General features: G+C 42.5%; 1 protein-coding gene across 5 annotated transcripts in view; it reads right to left on the bottom strand.

Moving 5' to 3' along the window:
- GLI3 (GLI family zinc finger 3) overlaps nt 1–26,406 on the bottom strand; it is a 318,095-nt gene that overhangs the window by 210,138 nt on the left and 81,551 nt on the right. For 4 of the 5 annotated variants that reach the window (XM_070788049.1, XM_070788047.1, XM_070788050.1 and 1 more), the window contains one exon: nt 5,592–5,834. In XM_070788049.1, coding sequence (XP_070644150.1) covers nt 5,592–5,834 — 243 coding nt within the window. Of the gene's footprint in view, nt 1–5,591; nt 5,835–9,631; nt 11,996–26,406 lie in introns of those variants that run through there. The other variant, XM_019958972.2, reaches the window with a different exon arrangement.

The raw sequence follows: 26,406 nt of genomic DNA, 5'->3' as shown, positions 1-26,406 counted from the left end.
CTGTGTAGCTCTATTTTTAAAAAAGTCTGTGAACATGCGATCACTATTTCTGGTGTTAAAACATTTACCTCCAAGCTGCTGAAAGAAACCTTGGATCATTACACTGAACTTCTAAGAGAAGGACAGGAATAAGCAGGGAGCTTTTCTTAAGCTCACAAATAAGTTTTGCAAAGCTTCCTAGACTTATCTGCATCTTCCCACTCCAGGTCCTCCCATGATTCAAGTCGACTAGCTCAAGATGCAAGACAGGCAGCAAAGCCCCCAGACTAGGACCCAACATCAGGCTTTCTGGTGAAACCCTCCAGTTTTCGGGGGGTTGTGGTGGGGAGGGAGGGAGGAACAATCACAACATTCCTGATTGGTTTCCCAACTGTTCTCCAAAGATGGAAACGACAGCCTGGATGAGAAGAGAACTGTGCACCCGGGGAGCTGTCACTGTCTCTGCAGTTTGGTCAACACCAAACTGTTCATTTGTGCCTCGTAGGCATCTTTGTCTTTCACAGCCTCCAGATGACACTCCGAGAGTAAAAGAAATGTGAGCAGGTGCGTCTATTAAATATGTAAAATACACCTCTTCCCGTCTCCTCACTTAGAAGACGGATCTCTAAAGGGTGTGGAAAGTCACCTAACATAAAGACAGACAGGTAGAAAAAATATCTTCCGTGCCTTTTTTTTTTTTTTAGCACACAAGAATGCAAGTGGGCTCAGCACATCAGCTTTCTGCAGAAGATAAATGCTAGCCAATTAAAAATTCAGTTTCTTTTCTTTAAGCTAATTCCTCAGGTTTTTGCTAATTAGCAACTAATAGTTCTGTCATCTGAGCTGGGAAACATAAGGAAGAATACCAGCGGTATGTTTTCAATCAAAGCATTTACATGGAGGAATGAATCATAGTTTCCAGGAGGAATAACTGCTTGGGAGCAGTTGGGGGCATAAAGAAAGCAGTCTTCACACAACTATAAAACTGGAAAAGAGACCTGAAATTTTAGAAAAGGGGGCATCTTTCTAAACCCTCCCCACCATAACAAAACCAGCGGGGGACCTGTATGACATGATGGTGATTCCAAGAAACTCCCCACCAAGAGCCCAGCAGGGATAGTTAAAAAACTGCACACCACAGTCCAGAAGACAATGCAACACATGTTTTCTGTAACAGGGAAGCAAATAAAAGTTAAGTGTCGGCCAGGGTACAGGAATGCTTTAACTATTATGTCACCTGCCTTGTCAGTTTATAAAAGAAGAAATGCATGGTGGTAAGTGAAAGCCGGGAGTGATGGTGGTTTGGCATATCTGGCTGCAGATGAAGCAGGAGCAGAATAAAATCTTTGCTGAGAAATCTTTGGGCTGGAGATGGGGGTCATCATCCTGACTCCAGGACATGCAGGTCAGATTCCCCGAATCTGGTCCCTCCCATGCCCTGCCCAATTACAAAGCACGAGTGATCCCACAGCAGCCAGCCTGTCAGCACCACTCCAAGTCTGAGCCACGCGGCTGGAACATCTACTTTCTTGCCTTGATATACACCGCTTCCACAGCTACCCTTGGCAAGAGAAAGCCCCCAGTGCCCTCTGTGAGGATTTTATTCCAAACACATGTTGCAAATGTTTGAAGTGCCCGCTATCCTGGGGTTTTCTCTTTTTCTTTTTTCTAAAAGTCAAACCCACAAAACCCAAAATACTTTGAATCCCGCCTAAGTGCAATTTGTGAAGATGCAACATTGCCTACCCAAGTATAACAGAGCCTTATGCAATAAAAATTTTACAGATGTCCTTCTGAGGGGAAAAACGATTTTCCTTTTTCCGGTCTTACAGGAAGCCTGCCCACACATTAGAAATACAAAGTTAGTATATATAGAAGCACAAATTAGGCATCTTGGAACGTCTGCGTTTTCCAACCACAGAGAAACGCAGGAATACTGTGAGAGTTCACAAGCCCAGCTACACTGGATTAGAGAAATCTTTCCCTCCAAGGGTCTAGTGGGGCTGGCAGATGACTCAAGGGAAAAGAGAGTGACCTAAAAAGATGTCTCTGAACCTTTAGCTACCGAAGGTCCACAATCAGTTTGTGTGCTTGACAAGGCTGCCGACGGAGACAAGGTAAAGAAACTTGGCCAAACTTTTACATCTCACTTGAAAAAAAGGGCACTTTTCTCACACGCTAAAAGATTTTTGGAAGATGTGTCAATTTCAGCTTCCCATCTGTCATTTACCTGGATAATTTAAATCCATGTCAGATAGGTATTATTACAAAGTACCTAAAAAAGCACTCATTATACTGGTAGAAGATTAAGTAATCCAACTGGGTTCTAAAAAAATAGAGTCATATCCTACTGACTTCTTGGAGCTTAGTTTAGGACACCTTTCCATCATTTACCATGAACACCTAAATAATATACCTTTCACTTTTCCACAGGCATTAAGCTTGTATTTATTATATAAAACACTTTCTGGTAGGAATTTTAAATGTTAAAACTACTCCAACTCATGTAAAAGGTTTAAAAGTTCTCTGCTCCTCAAATAGGAAAAAATGACAGTCCATCCTTTAAGATTCAGCGAGAAAGACTTCTGATTAGAAGACTGCAGCACCCCATGCTAACCCCACACTCTTTCCCTAAGAAAAGATTTTTTTTACAATTCACTCCATCTCATCTCTAATCTGTGTTTAGAGAAGACACTGACCTTGGGGAATCAGAAAGGCAGGTCTGACAGAGAAAGGCCAGTCTACACTGAACCAAACACAATTGCAATTCTGACAAGACACCTTGGTTTGGAGAGTGAACTTATCACATACAGGTGGTGGTGGGGATGATGCTGCTGCTGCTCATGATGACGAAGATGGAACAGGAAGAAGAGGAAGAAGCAGGAGAAGGAAAACGAGGCAGAGAATAGAGAGAATCCCTAATGATTCAGATGCATTCAACACTAGCCAGAGGTTGTACAAAATATTGGTATTTTATTGGCACTGTCTCACTTAATTGTCACAAGGACGCTGTGGGGCTGGCAATCTCATAACACTCCCATTCAACAGCTGAAAAGGGATCCTCAGAGGGATCTTAGAGGACAAGCCCACTTGGCGACAGTCACGAGGTCAGTATGTGGCAAGGCTGGAACATGAGTGCCCCGGTTGCTGAGCCAATCTCCAGGACTCCACGTCCATATGATGGATGTAACAATAGCATTTATTCATGCCCAACTGAGTGAGTACCTTGGAATGCTGCTGCTGCTGCTGCTAAGTCGCTTCAGTCGTGTCCGACTCTGTGCGACCCCATACACTGCAGCCCACCAGACTCCCCCATCCCTGGGATTCTCCAGGCAAGAATACTGGAGTGGGCTGCCATTTCCTTCTCCAATGCATGAAAGTGAAAAGTGAAAGTGAAGTCGCTCAGTCGTGACCGACTCTTAGCGACTCCATGGACTGGAGCCTACCAGGCTCCTCCATCCATGAGATTTTCCAGGCAAGAGTACTGGAATAGGTTGCCATTGCCTTCTCCAACCTTGGAATGGTGGGGCAGAAAAACATTTGCCATTTGGTGACAGACAGCCTACCTCACTTGTAAATTATCCAATGATTTTATAGTGGCTTGAACAATACCATGGGAAATGCTGAAGCACAACCAACCTATAGGTTCGATGTCTCTTCAACAGAGTGACAAGCAATGGTTCCAAGAGCCATCAAGAGTTTTCCAGCGCCCTGTGCTAGTTCATACTCCCACTGGATGTTGGAGAAGGAGGTCACACACAAGCAGGGACAAGGGTCCCAGGTGTGCAGAGATCCCAGCCCCTCAAGGGATGAGGAGAGGACTCAATGGGCAAACCGTTAGAACAAATGGGCCGAGAGCAAGCTGCACGCTGAACAGCACAGAGAAAGTTAACGGTCATCTGCCTACTTCGATCAGCTGTCCTGAGCAATTAACTATTCACTAATTAGTGGGCATCTGGAATGAAAAACAAAAGATAAATATGAAACAGGGCAAGTCTGTGTTCCCACCCAAGGGCACAAACGATGCAGGGCATGTATGGCTGATAATCTAGACTTCATCCTTTTTCAAAAGTAAGCATACTCTCAGGGAATATTAATATAGGTAAGGAGCATGTAGAGTCCCTCATATTTTCTGCATGGATGAGATCTAATAGAGACCCATCCACAAAAATACATTGTAAAAAACTCAGACATGGGCTTGGAGAAAAACTCTACTGACAACTATTGTAAACTCTCATTCCAAAAATAAAGGAAAAATAAAATGAAATAAACCTCTAACGAGGAAAGATTATACATCTATAGTCACACACACTATACATCCTCATTTCTGTAACTGTAGAAGTTAACAACTGTAGCCACAGGGCTGAGAAGCACTTTTTAAACAGAAAAGTTGCAGGCTTTTTGAAAAACTAACAAGAAGCCATCGAACCTTTTCCTCTATGCCTCTGACCACTTAAAAAAAAATTCTCCCTCCACTGAAAAAAAGTAATGTATCTTCCATCTTTACCAACAATATAATATGGTTGGGGAGGAGGGGGTAGCAGTTGCTGAGACTTAAGGTTGTGTGAAGCACTTTGATCTGCGCCCTGATGAGGGAACATTCCCCTCTGCTTCAAGCCAACTAATGAAGGGATGAAATTAGCTTTTATCCTGGGCACTTTCTTGAACTAAAAAACATGCACTAATCAGCTGTCCTCACTCATCAGTCATCTGGCTAATGACCTTTTGCCTTAAAACACTAAAATTTCTGAATGATGTGGAAAATGGAAAACACAAACCAGTCCCCCTCTGTGGCACACGATGGATCATCTGGAATTGGAGCCGGGAAGGTTAAACAGCAGGTCTGTATCCTGGCAAGGTGATAAATCTGTAATCAAGAGCTGCACGCTTGGGCATCTCAATATGAACTTCATTACTCCACCACCGAATTATATATTTTAACTAGAACCAGGCCGGAAACAAGCTCAACCATTATATAGTTTCTTTTGCATTCTGCAACCATCCTGTGGGTGTGTTCACCATCCTAGTTCATTTCTTAAACTTTCTGAGTGTGAGAAGAGGAGCTTACGAGGTCTCCAGTCTACGAATTCCAGAAGAAAGTAGAATACACAGAAAAATCTTCCACAGGAAGGAATTTGGCCCTGGTTGGTTAAAAGAGGTTTGTTTGTTCCTCAACAATAAAGCAAATATATATATATATATATATATATATATTTTTTTTTTTTTAACAGGGGAATATCTGCCATTAAAGACATCTGCTAATGCCTCCCACTTTAATAACTCCCCCTCCTCAACCGATTTTACTCCAGCAGGGTCTACTTGGGTGGAGGAAACCTGGTTTCAGTTCCCAGGAAAGGTCTGTGTGGATTAGCCACAGACGGACACCTTCCTGACAGCCGCCTCCCAGCCCCGGAGGTCCAAGTTGCTTAAAGATGGAAAGAAATGGTTTCCCTAAAAAGAAGGAACAGGATGTGGGAGAAGTTAAGATGTAGACAGTAAATTAAACATTTGCATAAAATAGTACAAGACAAGTAACTCTTTAAGTGCACATGCACACACACACAGCCTGCCGTGGCTCCTGCAGCAAGTGCCACAGACTGGGGACGACTTACGATAGTGAGGCTCCATGTAGCCATTCCTGGGGTCCATAGCAAACACAGCCCCGCGGTAGGGGACAGAGGGCTCGGCCAGGTGGGGCAAGGACCCATGGATCTCCTTCTTGATCAGCGAGGCCCTCTCGTCGCTGGATGTTGAAGGCTCCTCGCTGATCTTGCTGAGCCCCGGGGCAATCTGTGGCTGCATAGTGACTGCGTTTCTTCTCTCTCTGTGATAGGTCTGTCCAGGACTTTCATCCTCTGAAGACAGAAGGGAAATGAAAACTCTGTGAGCACTTTGAGGAGACATTCAAAAACCATCATCAGTTGGGGCTCCCTGTCCATCCATCTCCCCGCCTCCAAAAGAAGCCTATTTCTCATTCTTGGCAACTGTGAAAGCTAGCCATGACTGGAGGGTCTCAAGCCAAAATTGTTTATGAATGAGAGTCCAGGATACAAATTGAAGGAGGAAGGGGAGCAGGAAATGAGCCTATTACATTGAGATGTCAGCAAATTCTCATTCCCGGCTTCCAGCCGAATCTGCCCGTGAGGTTTCCCATCAGGGACCTGCCAGTATCCCTGCAGGGCCTGAGGAGCTGGAGATTTTGCCAGACTAAGGGTATGGATTGCCAGCTTCTCCTGGCCTGAGGAAGCCAGGCCTCCAGTGATCCAGGAGGCAAGGGACCCCTGTTCCTCAGAGGAAGACCTGTTAGAAAGCAAAACTTATCCTTGTGATTTTATTAAGTCAGGTGTGTGATCCACTGAGAGATGAAACAGTGCCAGACATGGGACCGAAAACCCACAGGTTCCAAGGGATAAAGATGGCAATCATGAACACCTACAGTGCCCCTTACAGGACACTTCCTGCTTCGGCCCACAGAGCGGAGCTGAGCGCTGAGAGGAAAATGGGGATAGAGCGTGGGTGTGGAGGGCGTCAGCTACACTGATCTACATCCACACTCCGGTGGGCTCCAGACATCGTTTCAAACATGTAAGAAACGGCTTGATGAAATTCAAGCTCCCTCATACTTCTGTTCCCTTTCATCTGTAAGAACTTTCCATCGGTCCACTACAGTTCTCTGCAAATGTGATTGGATGGCCTTTCCGATAACAGCAGATCAAAGACCCGTGGCATAAAATCAAACCAAACTGGCTTTCAGAACCCACAACAAGTGGACCGATTCATTTGTAAGAATCATACGTGCACTCTCAATTATGCCCACACAAGCTCTGTGTTTAATCCACAGACTGTGCTCTGGCAGATAAATGCTGATGGAAACAAACAAAGCTGTTAGGACACTGCTTAGACACCTCATTTGAAAGCTATTTCTCATTCCTGATCCTAAAAACAAAACAAAAACAAAAAAACCATAAGTGGATATAAACAATAATACTGTTGTACTATTTAGTTGAACAGATCTTGAACTCATCTAATCTTCACACACAAACTTCTCTTCAAAATATCAAAAAAAAACCCAGAGGTATGTCTAGCTAGGTAGACATACTCTCTTAAAGACATACTCTCTTAAACTTCTCTTAAAAAAAAAAAAAAACAGAAAAAAAGTATGCTTTAGCAATTTCATAGCTCTTTTGACAAATTTAGAAAAATAACTATGAACATGAACTAGTGTGAAAATACAAACTCAAGTAACAACAACTCTTTTGGGATGACTAATACTTTGAACTACCTAAAGCCAGTAGCAATTCTCATTTTCCTGCCTATGTTTGGGACCTGAAAAAATAAGCAGTGTATGTTTCTTTTTTTTTTTTTTTTTAGCCTAGCAAATGACTTTCAAAACCAAATAGGCAATGAGGTATGTTCTGGACTTTACAGTGATTTTGCTGACTACTGCTGGGTAACTGTGAAACATTATTTTAGCACTATTTTGTGCAGATCCCCACCCTCAAATCTTGTAATGATGGGATAAATTATGAGTTTAATCTATCAAGTAACTACTAAAAAAGAAAATGGTCACATTTTCACACATTGATCTTTCCAAAAGCAATTCCAACCATGCTTTTGCTAGTTTAAAAACAAACTACAAAAACAACAACAACAAAAAATCCGACATTTTAATTTCTCTTTCTAATACTTTTAGGCCCTAATCCACACTCAGACTTCATTAGCAGTAAAGTTGCAAGCTGCAGAATAAAGGTTTTCAGTGATGTAAAGATGGAAGGATGTTAAAAACACTCAAAACTCAGTCGGTTTATAAAAATTCCCACCATGGCCAAAGTCATATTTTCCACTAAGGTGTGCCTGCACAACTTCCAATTTCAACTTTGCACTAAGGTGTAAATTCTGTAGAATGGACCTGCATTTGGAAAGCCAGACAGCTCATACCAAGAGGGACTGTGACATGCAATTAGCATTCTCTGGGAAAGATGAATAACCAAGCCCTACTAATCTGTTCCAGGTTTAAAACAGGATTCCCTTGACTTAATCTTCCTAGAAGAAATTAACTTTTCTTCTCTTAAAACTGCATCCCTACAATAGAGTGAGTTTCTTAGACACGATGTCTTTACAGACAAGCATTTGAATCCAACCTCACGAATAACTGAATAATGGGCATGGACTAATCACAGCCCTCCCACCTTCTCCCCCACCTCGTGGGAGAAAGACGCAGTTAGGGGGAGGCGGGTAAGTGGAAACGGGCGGGTCTTTTTAGCTAAAAATTAATTTCTTCATAACAGTTAACACAATATGTGTGAATATCAAATTAGAACAAGAAATCAGCAAAGTTCAAACACTTAATACTGAAAAAAAATGAACTAATTCTCTTAGTAAAACGCAGGCCAGGATTTTTTTCACGTGGAAACTTTCATCAGACTTACTCTTATATGAGTCAGGACTCCCACATTTTCACCTACTCTACCTCTCCAGAAAATTCCAGCAGGTGATTATTTCCTGAAGTTTATCTCCTATACTGAGTTGATTCTGAGGGGCATACAGGATGAAACCTTGACAGTACACACCCCCAGAATACAAACAGCTATGAGGCTTGAAAGCGTACTCTCTACAGTGAAAGGGAAACTTTCCAAGCCATATTCCTGCCTGCTCTTATAAATTTAGCAACCACTCTAGCAAGCCAAGAAGACGAGAGCTGTCTAATCTTGCTCAGTCGAGCTGAGTTGTTCAATAAAGTTGGAGAGTCAGCGCAGACAGGCTACGCCAGGCCAAATTATTGACAGAAACATACTGTCCACCATGGCAACAAGCAGAAGTCAGCTGCAAAAATGTAAGCAAACAGCCCAGTCCTCCAGAAGCATCTGCCAGTGGAGTTGAACAGCCAAACACAGGGCGACTGTTTGTGCCTCTCTCGGTTCAGCAGCTGCAGGCTCGGAGGGTCAGACTGAGACATGCAAGTCTCTAAAAAAATTCAAGAGAAAAACTGTTTTCAAAACTGTCATCAGGATCCCACTTTGGATCCCCTGCCTTCTGCAGATCTGTGCTCCAGTGGAAATCAGGGAATTCCCACCCACTGCAGGGAGGGCTGCCCCCACGTTGCATTTCAGAAGCTGTCTCAGGTTTTTCCAAACTCATCCAAAGGCAACCCATACTGCATCAGACGTGCTTGGTGCCATAAACTCTCACAACTCAAGAGCGGATTCATCACCAGCATTGCTTAGATCATTTACAGGGAAGGTTTCCAGGAAGTCATCATGTGGTGAGAAGCAGGACTCAACACACACACACACACACACACACACACACACACACACACACACACACCTGTGCATTTGTTCCCAAATTCTTGATTGATTTCTTCTCCTGGAGACCCAGGACACAAGTGCTCTTTTGCATTGGACTGGACAGAAAAGTTTCAGATGACTGTTTCCATGGAAAGGTAAAACCCTGCACCCCATCACCAACCAGGAACACGTCCTGTCCCCCTGACCAAATCAGTGGGTGAGGATCTTGTGATACAAGTGCTCACCTCTTTGAAATGAACGTGGATTTCAAGCCGTCCCCTGCAATCCCGTTTTAAAAGAATCACACCTCTCTTCCCCCCAAGACACAGAAGACACAGAGCGAAAGTGAACAGACGGATACTTACAACTCAATCCCAGACTCTGGCTAGCTACTTTCTGCAAACTTCTCTTTCTGCTGGGCTTTCTCTAGCAGTGCAGACCTGCTAGGAACATTCTCGGTGTCTCCCTGCCTCCCTGCACCCTGGCCCTCTCCCTCTCCCAGGCAGTGCTTGCTCCCATTAGAGGAATTAAAAGTGGTTGGAGCCATGCTAAATTTAACAAGCTCATTAGTATTCTTTCTGAGTGCTTCCGAGTGAACTCTCTCTATTCAAGGCACTCTCTCCAGCAGAAGGGTCAGGCTGGCTAATCATTAAATCAAACTAATGTCACCCTATCACAATCAGCCCCAGAGAAGGAGGGTTTATTATTTCAGTTTATGCTAAATAAACGGTTTTACAAACGGTCCCCAAGCAAGGTCAACAGCAGCTTCAATTACAAGACAAACTTAACAAGAGTTGCAATAAACCAAGGACCCCGTATTGACTTAAGAACAGGCTCGACGCCACATATGGCCACTAGCGGGGTTGTACAGGAATGCATATTGGAAAATAAAGGAAGAGGGGGCGCTTCTTTCTTTGCCAGAATTTGCCACTGCACAGCGACTGTTCATTCACCTCTCTGCAACCAGCTAGCCGCTCAGCTCAATTCACTCCACACAAAGGCTGGAGCCCAGACCTCAATGGACCGAGTGAAACACGTTCAGAACTAGGCTCTCTATTGTGACTGAATTTCTTAACATCTTTTCAAAAAGCGGAGAATGCCTTGAGGCTAAAGGAAGAAACAGGCTAATGGTGAATTGGGAATTCAGAGCAAATTTCAGAGCCCTTTCCTCCTAGCTTTTGAGGTTGAAAGCAAGCTCTTTCCTTTCAAGTTTCAAAGTCCTTTTTCCTCCCGCAGTGTCACAGAAGGATTTGAAAAGAAGGTAATTGTGCTCGCAGTCTCCCTGATCAGAGCTTACGTCCTATTTCTGGTATTTCGGAATACTTCTTGCAATAATAGTGCATATAGCTCAATCCCTTAACCGGCCTGCACTCTGCAATTGCTCATTAAATGAACAATTGCGGGTATAAAATGCCTTTTATGTTCAAGGTCTGGATATAAGATAAGCATTCTAGGACTCTAAATTTGGTTTACTAAGGAAACTCTCCATCATTAAATTACAAAACTGAAGTCAGAATATCAGGCTTTCCCAGAAAAGTGGCACTCAAATTTCGGTGAGCCCAAAAGGCAGGGCGGCTGGGGGGAGGGGTGGAGGCCACAAAATGTTAAGGAGGAAAAAAAAAGGAGTGGATACTCAGATTTCGAACAGAATAGGATTCAAACAAGAAAATAATATTTCCGGTTTAATAAGGTCTGAGTTTGTGAAACCTCATCATTTCCAAACTGAATGATATCATCAAGTCATCTACAAATGGATCAAAACACAGGTGTGAGCCTCAATCAACACGCGGAGGGCTATTCCTGACCCCTCACCGGCAAACGTCAATCCCCTTTCTTAAGAAAAGAAATAATCTGTTTCTGCCACAGACCGCTTTATTATTTGTATCTTCTCACTTGCTCCTCACCAGAACCCGATGTTACAGCCAGACAAGGCATTAGGGCCAGTTTCCTGATCAAAACTATGCAAACATGTCCCTTATACGTGATGTAAGAGGAATCCTAATCACGCCTTCAATAGGCCACCAAGTCCTGTTAACGTGAGAAGAGGTCTGCTCCCAGGCAGGTTTGGTGAATGATACCTGTGGCTTGTGTGCAATCTCAGCCTCCACCCCCACAACCATCAGTTAAAGGAAGGGAGGAGAGTAATTACATTTCGATGATCTGACATTTTCAAATCCTTGATACTCTCCAAATAAGTTTTTGTCAACAAACAACCACTTCTGGGAAAAACCCAGAAGGCCCCAGGGACAAATCCATGGTAGGACATCCAACTTCAGGGTCTTAGTACCCTGGAGCATCTTATCCCCACAGGTATGAGGACAGGCGCATGCCTTACACAGGCTGTGTGTGCGCGCGCACACACACACACACTCACTCGCGCACACACATACTGTCGCACGCTGAGGCTCGACCAATGGCATCTGTGTTACTGCAGGTTTTAGTGTGCTCCCACAAGCCTGGAGCCCCACCTTCCTCTCGTCTAAGGAAGAAACAGAACATCATTTTCTGCTTTTCCCCCAGGAAATTGCTTGGCTGTGTTTGGAAAGAGCATTATTTCATGTTTTCTTATTATGCATTGGTTGCATCTTGTCAGCTTTTATTTCTGTGGTTATTTACTTTCTGATGTTCTTTGAATAAAAAAACCAATGGAACCCAATGCCTCGCCTCCTTGTTTCAGAATTTTCTCTAAGACTTTGCCCAAAGAGAGATCAGAAATGAAAGAGAAGAGGCTAAGTACATTCACAAGGTTTGTAGAATTATGCCAGAAAGTGGGGGGGGGGGGGGGGGGGCGGGGGGGAGGTAGTGTCTGTAGTTTTTAGAAGCAGAATCTTGACCCTTTCCATCCTGACTGCAGAGATGCCTAAGCCAGAAGCTGCTCCCTGGAATCTTAGAGTCTGGCTTCCAAAGGGAGGAGCAAACAATGCCTTCTCTAAGAACATTTCCAATGCCCTTGGGGTCAGACATCGCCCTTGTGCGGCTACACATACATCTCCCATTGACAATGACTGATGACAGAGGGAGTGGCCCAGATGGATCCGAGAGCGCTCCCTGCTTTGTCTGCAACCTTTAAACCGACTGCAAGGCCTGCTACTCGAGAGGGCAGCTGGGGGATTTGAAGCTTTGGAGAAATTCAAGTGGCAATCCTTTCTCAAAGATCATGGGCTCAAGCATTAACGGGTAGCTCTCTCTGACTCCTTCCATCAACGAGGAGATCGAAAGGGGAAAACAGAGAAGTAGAAAACGGCCTCCATCCCAGCAGTAGGAGTACCACAATTTTTTTTTTTTTTTTTAACATTTCTAGAGTTCTTTTTGCCAAAGAACAAAACATAGTCTGGACTGACCCACCAGTATCCCACCAGCCCTTCACCAGAAACTATTTGCTCCCAAGAACAGGACTAAACCCAAGGCAATTTCTGGCCTCACTCCCTACTACTCAGCTTCCAGAGCTTCACACAGCTTTAAAAGGGGCTCCTGGGATAGAAAGAGTGGAGAGAGAGTAAGACAAGAATTTAGATAAACTGAAGGGCAAACCTGACACTGCCGGGAGTTCCCGGGAGCAGGGAGCTCCCAAGGTCTGGAGCAAGCAGCCTCTTGCCTTTTCAAAAATAAGGGCTCCTTGTCATCTGGAAAATCAGGGGTCAATCACACAAGCTTCATGTCTGAGGCCTCACCAGGCATGCCCTATAGGGTTTACATCCTCTTGCCTCGCCTCTCTCTGAACCCACACCAATCAGAGGTCCACACCCCTGCCCACCTCGGGAAGGATGCTTCTGGGTGTTAACACTATGACTTGGCCCAGCACAAACCCAACCTTACTAACCAGTTTTCAAAGTTTTAGACAAAGCAGTAGCCAAACCCCACCTGTACCTGGGAAGACGAAAAAAACAACAACAACAAACAACAAAATAGGCCCCTGAGGGCCCGGCAGGCCGTCCTGTAAAACGGAGATCTTCCTAATTTTCCATGAGCTCAAGAAGACCTTTCCTAACTTTAAGAATTCTAAAATGTCATGAAGCTTCTTCTATTAGCCTGCTATTAGTTACTAGTCACTGCTTACACAGAGTGAGTTAATTAGTGACATCAAAGGCAGTACAATAAATTCTCAGGAGGGCCCCATTTTTTTTCCTTCCACTTAATAGCGCATTTATGCCTATCTGCGAGTAACAGTCTCAGAAACATTTAGGTATTAGAGAGTTCTTTGAGAACTCGGTTTGAGTCTTTTAAAAGCAAAGAATGAAGAGTCTCTCTTTCTTGCTTTGCACCTACAACCTAAGCAGTTAACCACCCATAGTGACATCCACAACCCACAATCGTAAGAGACATCGTGGAATGTCTGCTCACAAGGCTCAAGTGAGCTGACAGCTGCTGTGGCTGCATCCTCCAGTGGGACCAAGCCTATTGCCCTGGAGCTCTGCCCTGCCCCCAGTCCTGCCATACTTGGGGGATTTTTGTTCCCCGACCAGGGATCAAATCCACATCTCCTGCAGTGGATGCACAGCGTCCTATCCACTGGACTTCCAGGGAATTCTCGCTCTTCCTTTAAAGGCAAGCAGAGAAAGAAATCTGTGTGTGTGACAGCCTCCACTGGCCGTACTTCTGAATGGTGGCTCCCAGGTTCTCACCCACCCAATCCCCTCCCTAACATCAGAGTTCCACTTCCTAAACTTTCCACCATGTTTTAAATTTGGGGGGTGAACACAAATTTAACTGGCTTCATCTGGTGTGTTGATGTTGCCTGGTTTTGGTTTTTTAGAAAACTGGGAAATAAGAAAGCCTGAGCATATGGTGGTACTGTATTTTTAATAACATTTTAAAGACCATGCTTACTCTATGGCAGGAATCAGATCCTCCTGGAGAGTACACTTAAATATCAAGAGAATATCATTACTGTACAGAAAGGAGCTGGAGGCCTGACCCCCACTGGGACCAGATTAGGGATGGCGCAAGGGTGCTCACCTCTGCTGACTCAGCCTCTGGGCAAGGCCAGGTGCTGCCTGGATCAGATTTCTACCACAGAAGCTCCCTCTAGCCACTGCCCACTTTGACCTCAGCTATGAAACTTGCATTTGAGAAACCCAAATGAAAACAGCACATTTTGACTCTTCACACTTTTAATAGAGCTAAGTCTACTTCTAGTTACTTAGCCACAAAAGTCTGAAATTTTGGGAAACACTTTCCAGGAGTGGTTCAGAAACTATGAGTAAAAGCAGGAATGGTGACAAAACCTAAACTCCCCCAAAGTCCACGTTGATGGTCACAGACAAGACAGGAGGCTTTGGTACCCTGCTGCTCTCCTCTCCTCCGACCAACTGGACAGGGCAGACACCAATCACCCAGCCTCTACAGGAGACTGGGAACCAGGACACAACCAGACCTTTTTTCTGTCCTTTTTCTAACTTTCCAGACACAACGCCAGGGGAATGTATTTTTATACTCAAGAAGTCCCAGTAAGTGATTAAGGAAACAAATAAAACACGAAATTCATCTATCTTTCCAAAACACAAGTAATTTTTTTTTTTTGGTCTCATTCATCTGACCAATTCAAATTCATTAACCACATACCAGTGAAATACAGCTAACATCTGCTTACTATGAGATCGAGAGGACTTCGCCTGTCTTGCTTTACTCTTCACTGTACCCTGATTAGACACTGTTTTTCTGCTCATTTGCCAGATGAGGAAACTATGGCAGAGAGAAGGTGGGCTATTTACCCAGGACACACAGCTGCTTGGTGGGCAGAGCCTGGAACCCAGGCAGTCAGTCTTTAAAGCTCCTACTTAAAGATCTGGCTCTTGGACTTCCTTATTCAGTGACAAGAAATATAAAATAAATTTGAATTGTGATCAATGCCCTAAGACCTCCCAAGTGGACTAGCGCTAAAGAACCTACCTGCCAAAGAAGGGGATGTAAGAGACACGGGTTCGATCCCTGGGTCGGGAGGATTCCCTGGAGGAGGGCATGGCAACCCAATCCAGTATACTTGCCTGAAGAATCCCATGGACAGAGGAGCCTGGTGGGCTACAGTCCGTGCGGCTGCAGAAGAGTTGGACATGACTGAAGCTCCTTAGCAGCAGCAGCAGTGCCCTAAAGCATGTGTCTGGGAACTTCCCAACCACCAAACCCTGCTGCAGCATGAAAGCCGCCACAGGCAAGCGGGCATGGCGGTGTCCCCATGCTTCATTTATAAATACAGAAATCTGAATTTATGTAATTTTCACATCACATTTAAAAATGTAAAGAGCTATCCTTTGTTCATGTGCTGCACAAAAACAGGCAGCAGACTAGGTTTGGCTACACACTTCAGACTAGCTATTACCCTAAAGGAACTTACCCACCTTTGCCAATAAATCTTATACCCAAAACAATGAGGGATATTACAGTAAAACTGCAAAAGCAGTAATACTGAGAGTTAGAGGGGGACATGGAGGGCAAGTCACTTTCTCACACTATTAAAATATTTCCGTAATCCACTTCCAGGCTGTATCTTAAGGGAAAAAAAAAAATTAGAAAAGAAGACAATTTGTTTTCAAGGATATTCATCACAGTGTTATTTATAATATGGAAAACTAGGTAACAAAATTAAAGTCCATTATCTTAGGATGGAATATTGTTATTAAATACAGTGAATCAAGGATTTTAATGAATATAGGAAAGAATTTTACTGAGCACTAAGTACTTTTCTAAGGTGTTACATGCCAATCCTATGAGGCAAATACTTCTGTACTTCTCATTATACAGATACAAAAAGTGAGGTTTATTTATCCAAGAAAACACAGCTAGAAAGAGGCAGAGCCAGCAATGGACATTCAGAGTCCACTCACCCACCAGACTACTGTGCTTTCAAGTTCTTTAAGGAGTCAAGTTTTTGGAGGAGGGGAAGGTGGAAAACAAATATATAATTATTTCTATACATTTTTTAAGTTTTAAAAAACGCACCAAGAGAGCATGAAATATTTCTATGCAATGTTTTTCCTTTATGGTTCTGTATTTCTCAAGAATTTTAGAGTGCAGAAATAGCTGCTTTCTTTTACTCTTGGTTTTAATTCTATCCTAAGTATGACCTTTACAATAATTCTCTAGAGAAGTCCAAATTAAGTATACATACATTGAAAAATTATTCCATGAGTTTCTCTCCTGTAGTCTTATTTTATCTCCTATAGTCCTGTAGTCTTATTTTAAACTATTTATTCCACCTCTTAAAGCTGTAAGTGCTTGCTAGGCTATTTTTACACATATTAGTGACAGCTTACAATGATACTGGGCTTTATGTAAATTCACTTCCTTCAAGTTATAGGACTATTTTTAATTATTTTGTACTATACACAAGTACCTTCCAACAAGTACATCCCTAACATGCCCTAATGTCCCTTCCTGCCAAACCAGCTTTCGCCAGGTCATCCCCTGAAAGGTACAAAAGAAAAGTGCATTAGAAAAAATAAAAGAATTTTAAAAAGGAAAGTGCATTAGAAATGATCGCTACTGCACGGCTACTCTCACACTCACTGAGCTCGTACGGAAAGCCAGGTCATACGCCAAGTGCAAAGGCATTAATCCCACTGGCTGCTCACAGTCTGCCAGGTGTGCAGTTCTGGCACCCCAGTTATTCAGGTAAATACCCTGAGGCTTAATAAGTCTAAACAACCCACTTCAAGCCATCCTTCAGGTAAGTGGCCAAGTCAGCAGGACTTTCTTATCTATCAATATTATAAATGATGATTAACCCCTGCAAAGTGTCTACTACAAAGGCCCTGAGAGCTGAACACTGATTTGCTTGGCATTGCTTTAGAGGTACAGATGAAGATGATCGGTGTTAGAATTATTCTACCCCTTCCTATAAAAGTTATCAGGAAAGGCTACTTTAGTCTGTAATCAAGTGACCCGTTATCCAGTGTCTCCAGATTCTGAAAAGCTATTTATGCAAAGGAATATTTACCACCATCTTTGGGGGGACTGTATTACAGACTTACATGCCAGAAGGCATCTGAGTCTTTGGTTTGTGTTCAAGTTAACAATAGCTCCAACAGTTAAGGCTGCATGTAGTTTATGGAAAGGGGCATATGTCCAGAGTTAAAGAAGCATATGGTTAATAGAGAAGAGAGGAAAACTTGCCTTTGGAAGCAGCTTTGCTTGGGTTATTTACCAACAAACCAAAGGTCCTTCATGCAGCCCCAGAGCATACTTCCCCTCCCACAGGCTGGAAAAGAATGCCGAAAGAGTCAATAAAACCAGGGTCACACTGAGCAAGAGACCTTCTCTCCAAGAAAGATGATAATCAAATTATAGCAAATTTCAGAAAGTCTTCTCTCTTTTCTTAATCGAGAACAAAACCAGACTCCTTCTTAAAATGCACTATTAGGAACCGTAACTGTTCCTAAAAGTGCCAGATAGATTTTCATCCATGCAATATTAAAACTAACAAGCGTCTTTTCAATTTCTTTTAATGATGAGGTATGCAATAAAAATGCAGCAGTGCTTCGTTTAGGCAAAGGAGCTGGAGCAAAAAGTACCAAAATAAATAAATAATAAACTTACATGGGCCACTTACCAAAAATAAAAGCATTTAATTCAACTTTTTACAGGAGGCACACGCAGCATTCTGAAAGCAAAAAAAATTCTCATAATGCAAACCTCTACTTAAAAATCACTGCCAGGGGCTGGAACCAGGGCAGGGTGTTATTTCTTTTCCAATTTATTTTTTAATGTTTGGATATTAATGACATCAACTGCCATATCGTATATACAATAAGGCAGCTTGGTATAATAAAAGAAGTTAGAAAACCTAAGGACCAGACTTGCCTCCAGTGCTTTATTGGTGTGTGACCCTGAGTAACTTATAAAATATACCAGATTGTCAGTTGCCTCACTTAACAGGCAGACAATAAAACTTGCTCTGCTTACTTGCCAGTTATTTCCTGAGGGTTAAACAAAATATGATAAGGATCTTTATAAATTATGGCATTTATGAATGCCAGGTACCAGCACTAATTTCCTCATTATCTGTTTAATAATTGTGCAAAGCAGGACGGTGGGATGTAAGTGGGTTGGGAGGTAGTGGCTGAGTTTCCAAGGCTGATTCTATTGCTGCATCAGTTGAACTTCAGGCAAAGTCACAGAATTTCTCTGGGCTGCTGCTTCCCCTTATATAAAATAAGCCATCACCAATCTACCCCACCCAACTTCTCACAGATTCCTAGGCGAAAAGATGGGATTATACAGAAAAAACTGTAAGGGAACAAACCGCTATGCACATTCACCAAGAGCCAGGCTAGATGTCTTGGGAGCAAATAATTGCTGCTTCACAACCAGAAAGAGGATCCAAGTTAATGACCTATAATTTAACTGGCCATCTCTTTCACCTACTTTTTAAATGTCTCTTGGATCAGGCCCATAAACAACATTTACAAAGTATGCCTACTTGAAATTTGCGTAGAAAATATCAATCTCTTCTCTACTTGGTTTGCTACAATGACTTGAGATTCTTGAATCTTCCCAAGAAATCCATGTGCTGTTTCTCCATGAGCAATGTTTACTAAAAATGATCAGGCAAATTCTCCTAGGATGACTATTGGCATCTTAAACCCACTTCCTGTTTTCTTTCTGTATGGCCAGTGTACTAAGACTGGATTATACAGTTTTCAAAGGCTGAAAAAAATCAAAAGAAGAGGAATGTTTCATGACACATGAAAAGTATGTAAAGTTCAAATTTCTGTGTCCATGAATAAAGTCTTATGGGAACCCAGCCAGGGTTATTCATTTTCATATTGTCTATGGCTGCTTTCTCCTTATAAGAGCAGAGTTGGGTATGACAGAGACCAAAGCACCCTTGCAAATTCTAAAATATTTACTAGCTAGTCCTTTCCAGAAAAAGTGTGCCATCCCCTGATTTAGCCAGCTTGGGGACACCCATCAGTGAACTGATGAAGCACACCTGAGACATACATACCAACAATAAAGCAGCACCATTTAACACACTAGTACTGAGTTTTCCGAATCTTAAGGTGGGTATTAGTATCATCCTTCATTTACAGATGAAGGAAACTTGCTTAGAAAAATGAAGGTCCCCAAAGTCACAAGTCAGTGAGTTGGCAATCAAATTAGTTCCCTATAATTCTAAACCTGACCATTTATACGGTGAGGAAAGGTAGATTTTGGCCTTTCTCATAAGCTTAAAGAGAGAAAACATTTCCTGAATGTTTCCTCTCTCAGTGTTAAATAATGAATTTTAAATATACAATCTGAGATGGGTGTGACTAAAGATCAGTCTCCTTATCCAGCTTGAGGTGTGTCTGCTGTTGTTTGAGTTCTGTTCTTTTCAAAACAATCACAAAACAAATAAGTACATATTGGTCAAACGTGTCACACTCTCCCAGCAGTTGAAGATGACAGAGGCCATTTCCCACATCAAGCTACTCAATGTGCCTTTTTTAAATACAAGAGAAGGTACCTTCTGCTGAACCAGATATAATCCACAATGATCTGTTTTTGAAGGCAGGACAACCCAGACTGGCATGTATCAATATTTTTGTTAACAAGGGTAGAGGTACAAGCATTCAGTCTTGAGATTTCCTGTTCTCACCACATTAGGAATCTCCTGACCAAAAGGCAAAAGCGGGGACTTCTCTGGTGGCCCAGTGGCTAAGACAACATGCTCCCCCAGTGCAAGAAGTCTAGGTTCGATCCCTGGTCAGGGAACTAGATCCCATATCTAAGAGTTCACATACTACAACTAAAGATCCTGCATGCTGCAACTAAGACCTGGCATAACCAAATAAATAAAAATAAATAAATAGCTTGGCAAGTTTAGCCAGGGTTCCGAGAAAGTGTTTTGCAAGCTGTGTGAAGAATTGCATCCAGGAGGTTTAGGGCTGACCGAGTCAACACAAAGAATGCAAACTGGTCAAGATCAGCCATCACCCACACCGGATGTATATGGATGCACCCACATCTAAGTCTCCATCCGTGGGTCACGGCTGGTGAAGTGGACCAATGAACAGTTAAGTCAGTGTCGGGGGAGGCTACTGAATAGGAAAGGGAGTTTCTTTAGCTGTTAGATGTGGACACATCCATCAGGCAGACGTTCTTGAAGGAGGTTTGGACAAGATCTGGTTTGAGAAAGTCTTAGCTCAGTCTCCTCTGCACTTCAAACTTTCAAAGATGCTGGTCAAGCTCCCCCAAACCCCTCAGGGATACATTCAACTTAACAGCACAGTATTAATCATGACTCTGAGACTCCAAAACCTTGCACCTTGGGTTTAAAGGCACCTGTGTGGTTTTTGTTTATTTCTTTTTGCACTTTTCTTTCTTTTTTAATTCACATCTTGCTGACACAAGTGGAAATTCCGATTTCTTGGCAGAAAAACCTGACGTTTCCTGCCAAGCCATTCAGATAAAAATTCTTCCATCCTCCTTTCATGGCTGGGTCCAGGTCTACTAAAGCCCTCAAGAAGAGTTGGAGGAAACAGCAACCAAGACACATAATCCAGGCATTTTTATTGTGCTTGACAATTTTATTAATTCTATTGGGTCTCTTTAGTCTATTCTATCATTTGTAAGGAAAGGAAAAAAATTCTAGTATGATCCAGCTAGCAAATGTAACATCCCGTCCCTATAAAGTGAACGCATCTCACAGTTCATTCAACAGAATGTTAGCAACCACTGCAACTTCAAGCCAGGGAGAAGCGGCCTCTCCTGGGCTCTCAAGCAGCCAGCCTCACAGAGCAAGGAAAGTCATTTTTATTTGTCTTCCTTCCTATGCATTATTGGCTCTGGACTTCTAGGGAGGCATGGTCCATAAAAGGAAGAAGGAAGCACTTTTTTTTTAACATTTTCAAACTAATCTTCAAAGCTACATCACCAATCTATCCAATAACACCAGTATTCACAAATTTCAGATCTGCCATCCAAACACTGATTCTATGCAATACTGACCTCTTTCTATAAGAGGGGGCCATAGTCTTCCTCGCCAAGGGCTTCATAAATTACTCTGAATAAAACCAAACAGGTATGTATCTCTGTGCACTTGCCTGTCCTCTCATTGTGCTCCTTGTCTCCCCAGACTAGAGTGCTCCACCAGCTCAGCCTTCACTGTCACACCCCTCCCAGTGCCAGCAAGGAGTGTGCATCCTCATCACCAGCTTGCCTTTGCCAGGTAACTGCCTCTTTCTGATTCAAATTTTCTCTAACAATATCTTTGTTGGACCCAATACCACCTCCATCCAATACACCATCTCTCTTCTGTATCTGTCATACCACTGAGCAAATTCTAAACTCTCCTGACTCCAGTGCCTCTCCCTCTCTTTTTTTTTTTTTCTTTGATGTGGACCATTTTTAAAATCTTTAATTTGTTACAGTATTGCTTCTGTTGTGTGTGTGTTCTGGTTTTTTGGCCATGAGGCATGTATCTTAGCTCCCAGACCAGGGATCGAACCCACATCCCCTGCACTGGAAGGCGAAGTCTTAACCACTGGACTTCCAGGGAAGTCTCCTCGGTGTCTCTTTTTCTTGACCTTCTATGGTTTGCATTTGACTCCTGAATTGTCTGTAAGGTTTCCAAGAACTGTCCTTTGGCCAATTTAATAGCTTCCTCTCTGCACTGATGCTTCAACACTATCTTCCACTCACTCTTTCAAGCAAACTTTGTGTACCTGTCTTTTTCTATTCTTTAAGTTTGAATGTGAACCAATTTTCAAAACAGAAACAGATTCACAAACACAGAAAATAAATTTATGGTTACCAAATGGGAAAGGAGAGGAGGATACATTAGGAGCTTGGAATTAACAGATACATAGTACTATAAATAAAACAGATAAAAAAAGAAGGACCAGTACGGAGCATAAGAAATTATATTCAATATCTTACAATAATCTATAATGGAAAAGAATCTGAAAAAGTAATTAAAACTTATTCAACATAATAATAAGGAATACACAGAACAACTGTACAAAAAAGATCTTCATGACCAAGATAATGATGATGGTGTGATCATTCACCTAGAGCCGGGGATCCTGGAATGTGAAGTCAAGTGGGCCTTAGAAAGCATCACTACAAACAAAGCTAGTGGAGGTGATGGAATTCCAGTTGAGCTATTTCAAATCCTGAAAGATGATGCTGTGAAAGTGCTGCACTCAATATGCCAGCAAATTTGGAAAACTCAGCAGTGGCCACAGGACTGGAAAAGATCAGTTTTCATTCCAATCCCAAAGCAAGGCAATGTCAAAGAATGCTCAAACTACCGCACAATTTCACTCATCTCACACGCTAGTAAAGTAATGCTCAAAATTCTCCAAGCCAGGCTTCAGCAATATGTGAACTGTGAACTTCCAGATGTTCAAGCTGCTTTTAGAAAAATCAGAGATCAAATTCCCAACATTCGTTGGATCATGGGAAAAGCAAGAGAGTTCCAGGAAAACATCTATTTCTGCTTTATTGACTATGCCAAAGCCTTTGACTGTGTGGACCACAATAAACTGTGGAAAATTCTGAAAGAGATGGGAATATCAGACCACCTGACCTGCCTCTTGAGAAACCTGTATTCAGGTCAGGAAGCAACATTTAGAACTGGACATGGAACAACAGACTGGTTCCAAGTAGGAAAAGGAGTATGTCAGGGCTGTATATTGTCACCCTACTTATTCAACTTCTATGCAGAGTACATCATGAGAAACGCTGGGCTGGAAGCAGCACAAGCTGGAATCAAGATTGCTGGGAGAAATATCAATAACCTCAGATATGCAGATGACACCACCCTTATGGCAGAAAGTGAAGAGGAACTCAAAAGCCTCTTGATGAAAGTGAAAGTAGAGAGTGAAAAAGTTGGCTTAAAGCTCAACATTCAGAAAATGAAGATCATGGCATCTGGTCCCATCACTTCATGGGAAATAGATGGGGAAACGGTGGAAACGGTGTCAGACTTTATTTTTTGGGCTCCAAAATCACTGCAGATAGTGACTGCAGCCATGAAATTTAAAGACGCTTACTCCTTGGAAGGAAAGTTATGACCAACCTAGATAGCATATTCAAAAGCAGAGACATTACTTTGCCAACAAAGGTTCATCTAGTCAAGGCTATGGTTTTTCCTGTGGTCATGTATGGATGTGAGAGTTGGACTGTGAAGAAAGCTGAGTGCTGAAGAATTGATGCTTTTGAACTGTGGTGTTGGAGAAGACTCTTGAGAGTCCCTTGGACTGCAAGGAGATCCAACCAATCCATTCTAGAGGAGATCAGCCCTGTGATTACTCTGGAAGGAATGATGCTGAAGCCGAAACTCCAGTACTTTGGCCACCTCATGCGAAGAGTCGACTCACTGGAAAAGACCCTGAATCTGGGAGGGATTGGGGGAAGGAGGAGAAGGGGACGACAGAGGATGAGATGGCTGGATGGCATCAGTGACTCGATGGACGTGAGTCTGGGTGAACGCCAGTTGGTGATGGACAGGGAGGCCTGGTGTGCTGCGATTCATGGGGTCACAGGGAGTCGGACACGACTGAGCGATTGAACTGAACTGAACTGAACTGACGCTTGAAACCAACACAATATTGTAAAATCAACTATACTTCAAATAAATAAATAAATTTGAATGACTCCAAAATGTGAATATACCAGAACTTTGTAAATTCATTTAATGGGCCTACCTGGATGAACCTGAAATTCATTGTGAGGTGAAACATCAAAGTACATGTACAAAGGTAAGTTCTAATTGAAAAGGATAAAGAGAAAATAATCACTAAAAAATCCTATACATACACTAACACTACAAAGTTTTGAAAAGTGGTGTTTTAATATGGTTATACACTTCTGTGTTACAATGCGTTTAAGAAATCCAAAAATGGTTTAGATTGTGCAATGAAACTCTACATTCTAGAAGCAGTTTTATTAGTGCAAGAAAGCAATAATGAAATGATGAAGGAATTAAAACTTATTCACAGACTGCAATTTCTTGAAGATATAGTAAATCAGTAGAAAATCTTTGGTTTTAGCACAACCCTACTATAAGAAACCACAGAAACCACCAAAAGTTTTCATAAAATACTTGTTCATCCAATTTGAACTATCTTGCTATGTGTTCTATTTGAAGGTTTTATAAGTTAAAATAATTTGCAAAAGTATCAAGAATTTCATGGGGGCTAGGAGGACTTTTATTTAATTACTTTTAAAAATATCCCCTCAGAAATACATATTCCTAAAACACAAATACGGAATCACTTTTCCACATAAACCCTGGAAAATGAGAAAGCAGAGGTCATGAAATAGGTTAATTTCAATGACCAGGTCATGAAGATATAAAATGTTTCCTATATGATGCTATACAATGCTAATAAAATGCTATACAATGTATCATGTCATTAAATCAAAACACACTGCTAGTATATGATGGGGGTGGGGTGGAGTGGAGAGGGGGGCAGGAGGCGGAGGGGATGGTCTCCTTCCCTACTTATGCCAGGCCTAGGCCTAGGCTCATTGAAATCTAGTTACTGGTGATGCCAAGTTTTGAACTTCTTTTGCGTTCTGCCCAGCTGACTGTAGGGAAAAACACCTAAAAGGCTACTTGAGAACAAGTAGATTCCGCAAAATTACTGAGCAGCCTAACATTCTGAAAAACTCAATCAAAAAAGGAAAACCCAGTCTTATAAAGAAACTTCAAACCATAGGAGAAAATACAAAGAACTAGGAAATAAACTTTGTGAATCCTAAAATTGCATATGAAAAGAAAGTGAAGTTTCTCAGTTGTATCCGACTCCTTGCAACCCCGTGGACTGTAGCCTACCAGGCTCCTCTGTCCATGGGATTTTCCAGGCAAGAGTACTGGAGTGGGTTGCTATTTCCTTCTTCAGAGGATCTTCCTGACGCAGGGATCGAACCCGGGTCTCCTGCATTGTAGGCAGATGCTTTACCATCTGAGCCACCAGGGAAGTCACCATATTCAATTTTAATTTCAAAAGTGCAAAAGCAAACTTTTCAGGGATTTCTGAAAACTGAAGCAATGTTAAAAGTCCTGGTAATCCTCACTCCAATCCTTAAAAATCTTCTAGAAATACCTGTCGCTTCTCTGCTCACAAACCTTGCAGGAAATTCAAGTTTCTACACAACCAACCCCAAACTTCCTGGGCTCCGAGTGAGAAGAAACCACCTTCAGGCCTCTCCTTGCCCATCCTCTGAGGCTGTTCCACTCTCCACCCAATGTCTATAGGGCATTTCTCACCCTTTTCTATGATAAGCTATTTACTTGCATGTCTCTAGCACTATAAGATAAGTTCCTTGAGAGCAGCGGCTGAATCTTGTTAACTGTTGTATCTCTTCAGCCTAGTATACCGCAGGCACTAGAGCATCATTCTAGGGAGGAATAAATAATTGAATAAATGGGGTGGGACTTGCAGGTAGCATCTTATAATGATGTTGTTTCCAGGGCTGGCAGTAGCAGCATCTTTCTGATTAGAATCAAGCCCCAGGGGAAAGGACATTGGGGTGTCCATGTGGGCTCTGACAACAGGATCTCAAGAAACAAGATGCCCAAAGTGAAAACACAGCTCCAAATCAGGGTGGGGTGACAAACGGGCATGAACAACAGAGGGGAGTCACCTATGGCAGCCTTTGGCCAGGCATTGGCTCTGATTTTTAAGCCCCCGTTTACTGTTGCTGGCCTTCCCTGGTAGCTCAAATGGTAAAGAATCTGCCTGCAATGCAGGAGACCTGTGTTCATTCCCTGGGTTGGGAAGATCCCCTGGAGAAGGGAACAGCAACCCACCCCAGAATTCTTGCCTGAAAAATCCCATGGACAGAGGAGGCTGGTGGGTTACAGTTCATGGGGTCGGAAAGGGTCAGACACAACTAACTTTCAATTTCACTTTTTTTTTTTAACTGTTGCTAGATTATCAATTAAGAATATTATCTTGCTATTCATCAATTTAAGGATAGTATCCTTGAGTGGCAGATAAAACATTGAGGACACTAAAGCAAGGAGAATGAAAATAAGCAAACAGACAAAGGGCAAGAAAAGCCAGGCATGAACTATCCTATCATAGACTTGGTTGAGATTTTTGACGCATTCAATCTTCATTTTAAGGGAGTTGAACATTTCTGTGGAGATGAACATTTAGTCACATAGATAAGAGAGATACAAAGTGATTCATAGTTTATAGAGATA

This window comes from Bos indicus, chromosome 4, assembly GCF_029378745.1.
Source record: "Bos indicus isolate NIAB-ARS_2022 breed Sahiwal x Tharparkar chromosome 4, NIAB-ARS_B.indTharparkar_mat_pri_1.0, whole genome shotgun sequence".
NCBI lineage: Eukaryota > Metazoa > Chordata > Mammalia > Artiodactyla > Bovidae > Bos > Bos indicus.
This window is presented reverse-complemented; position numbering and strand designations above follow the sequence as displayed.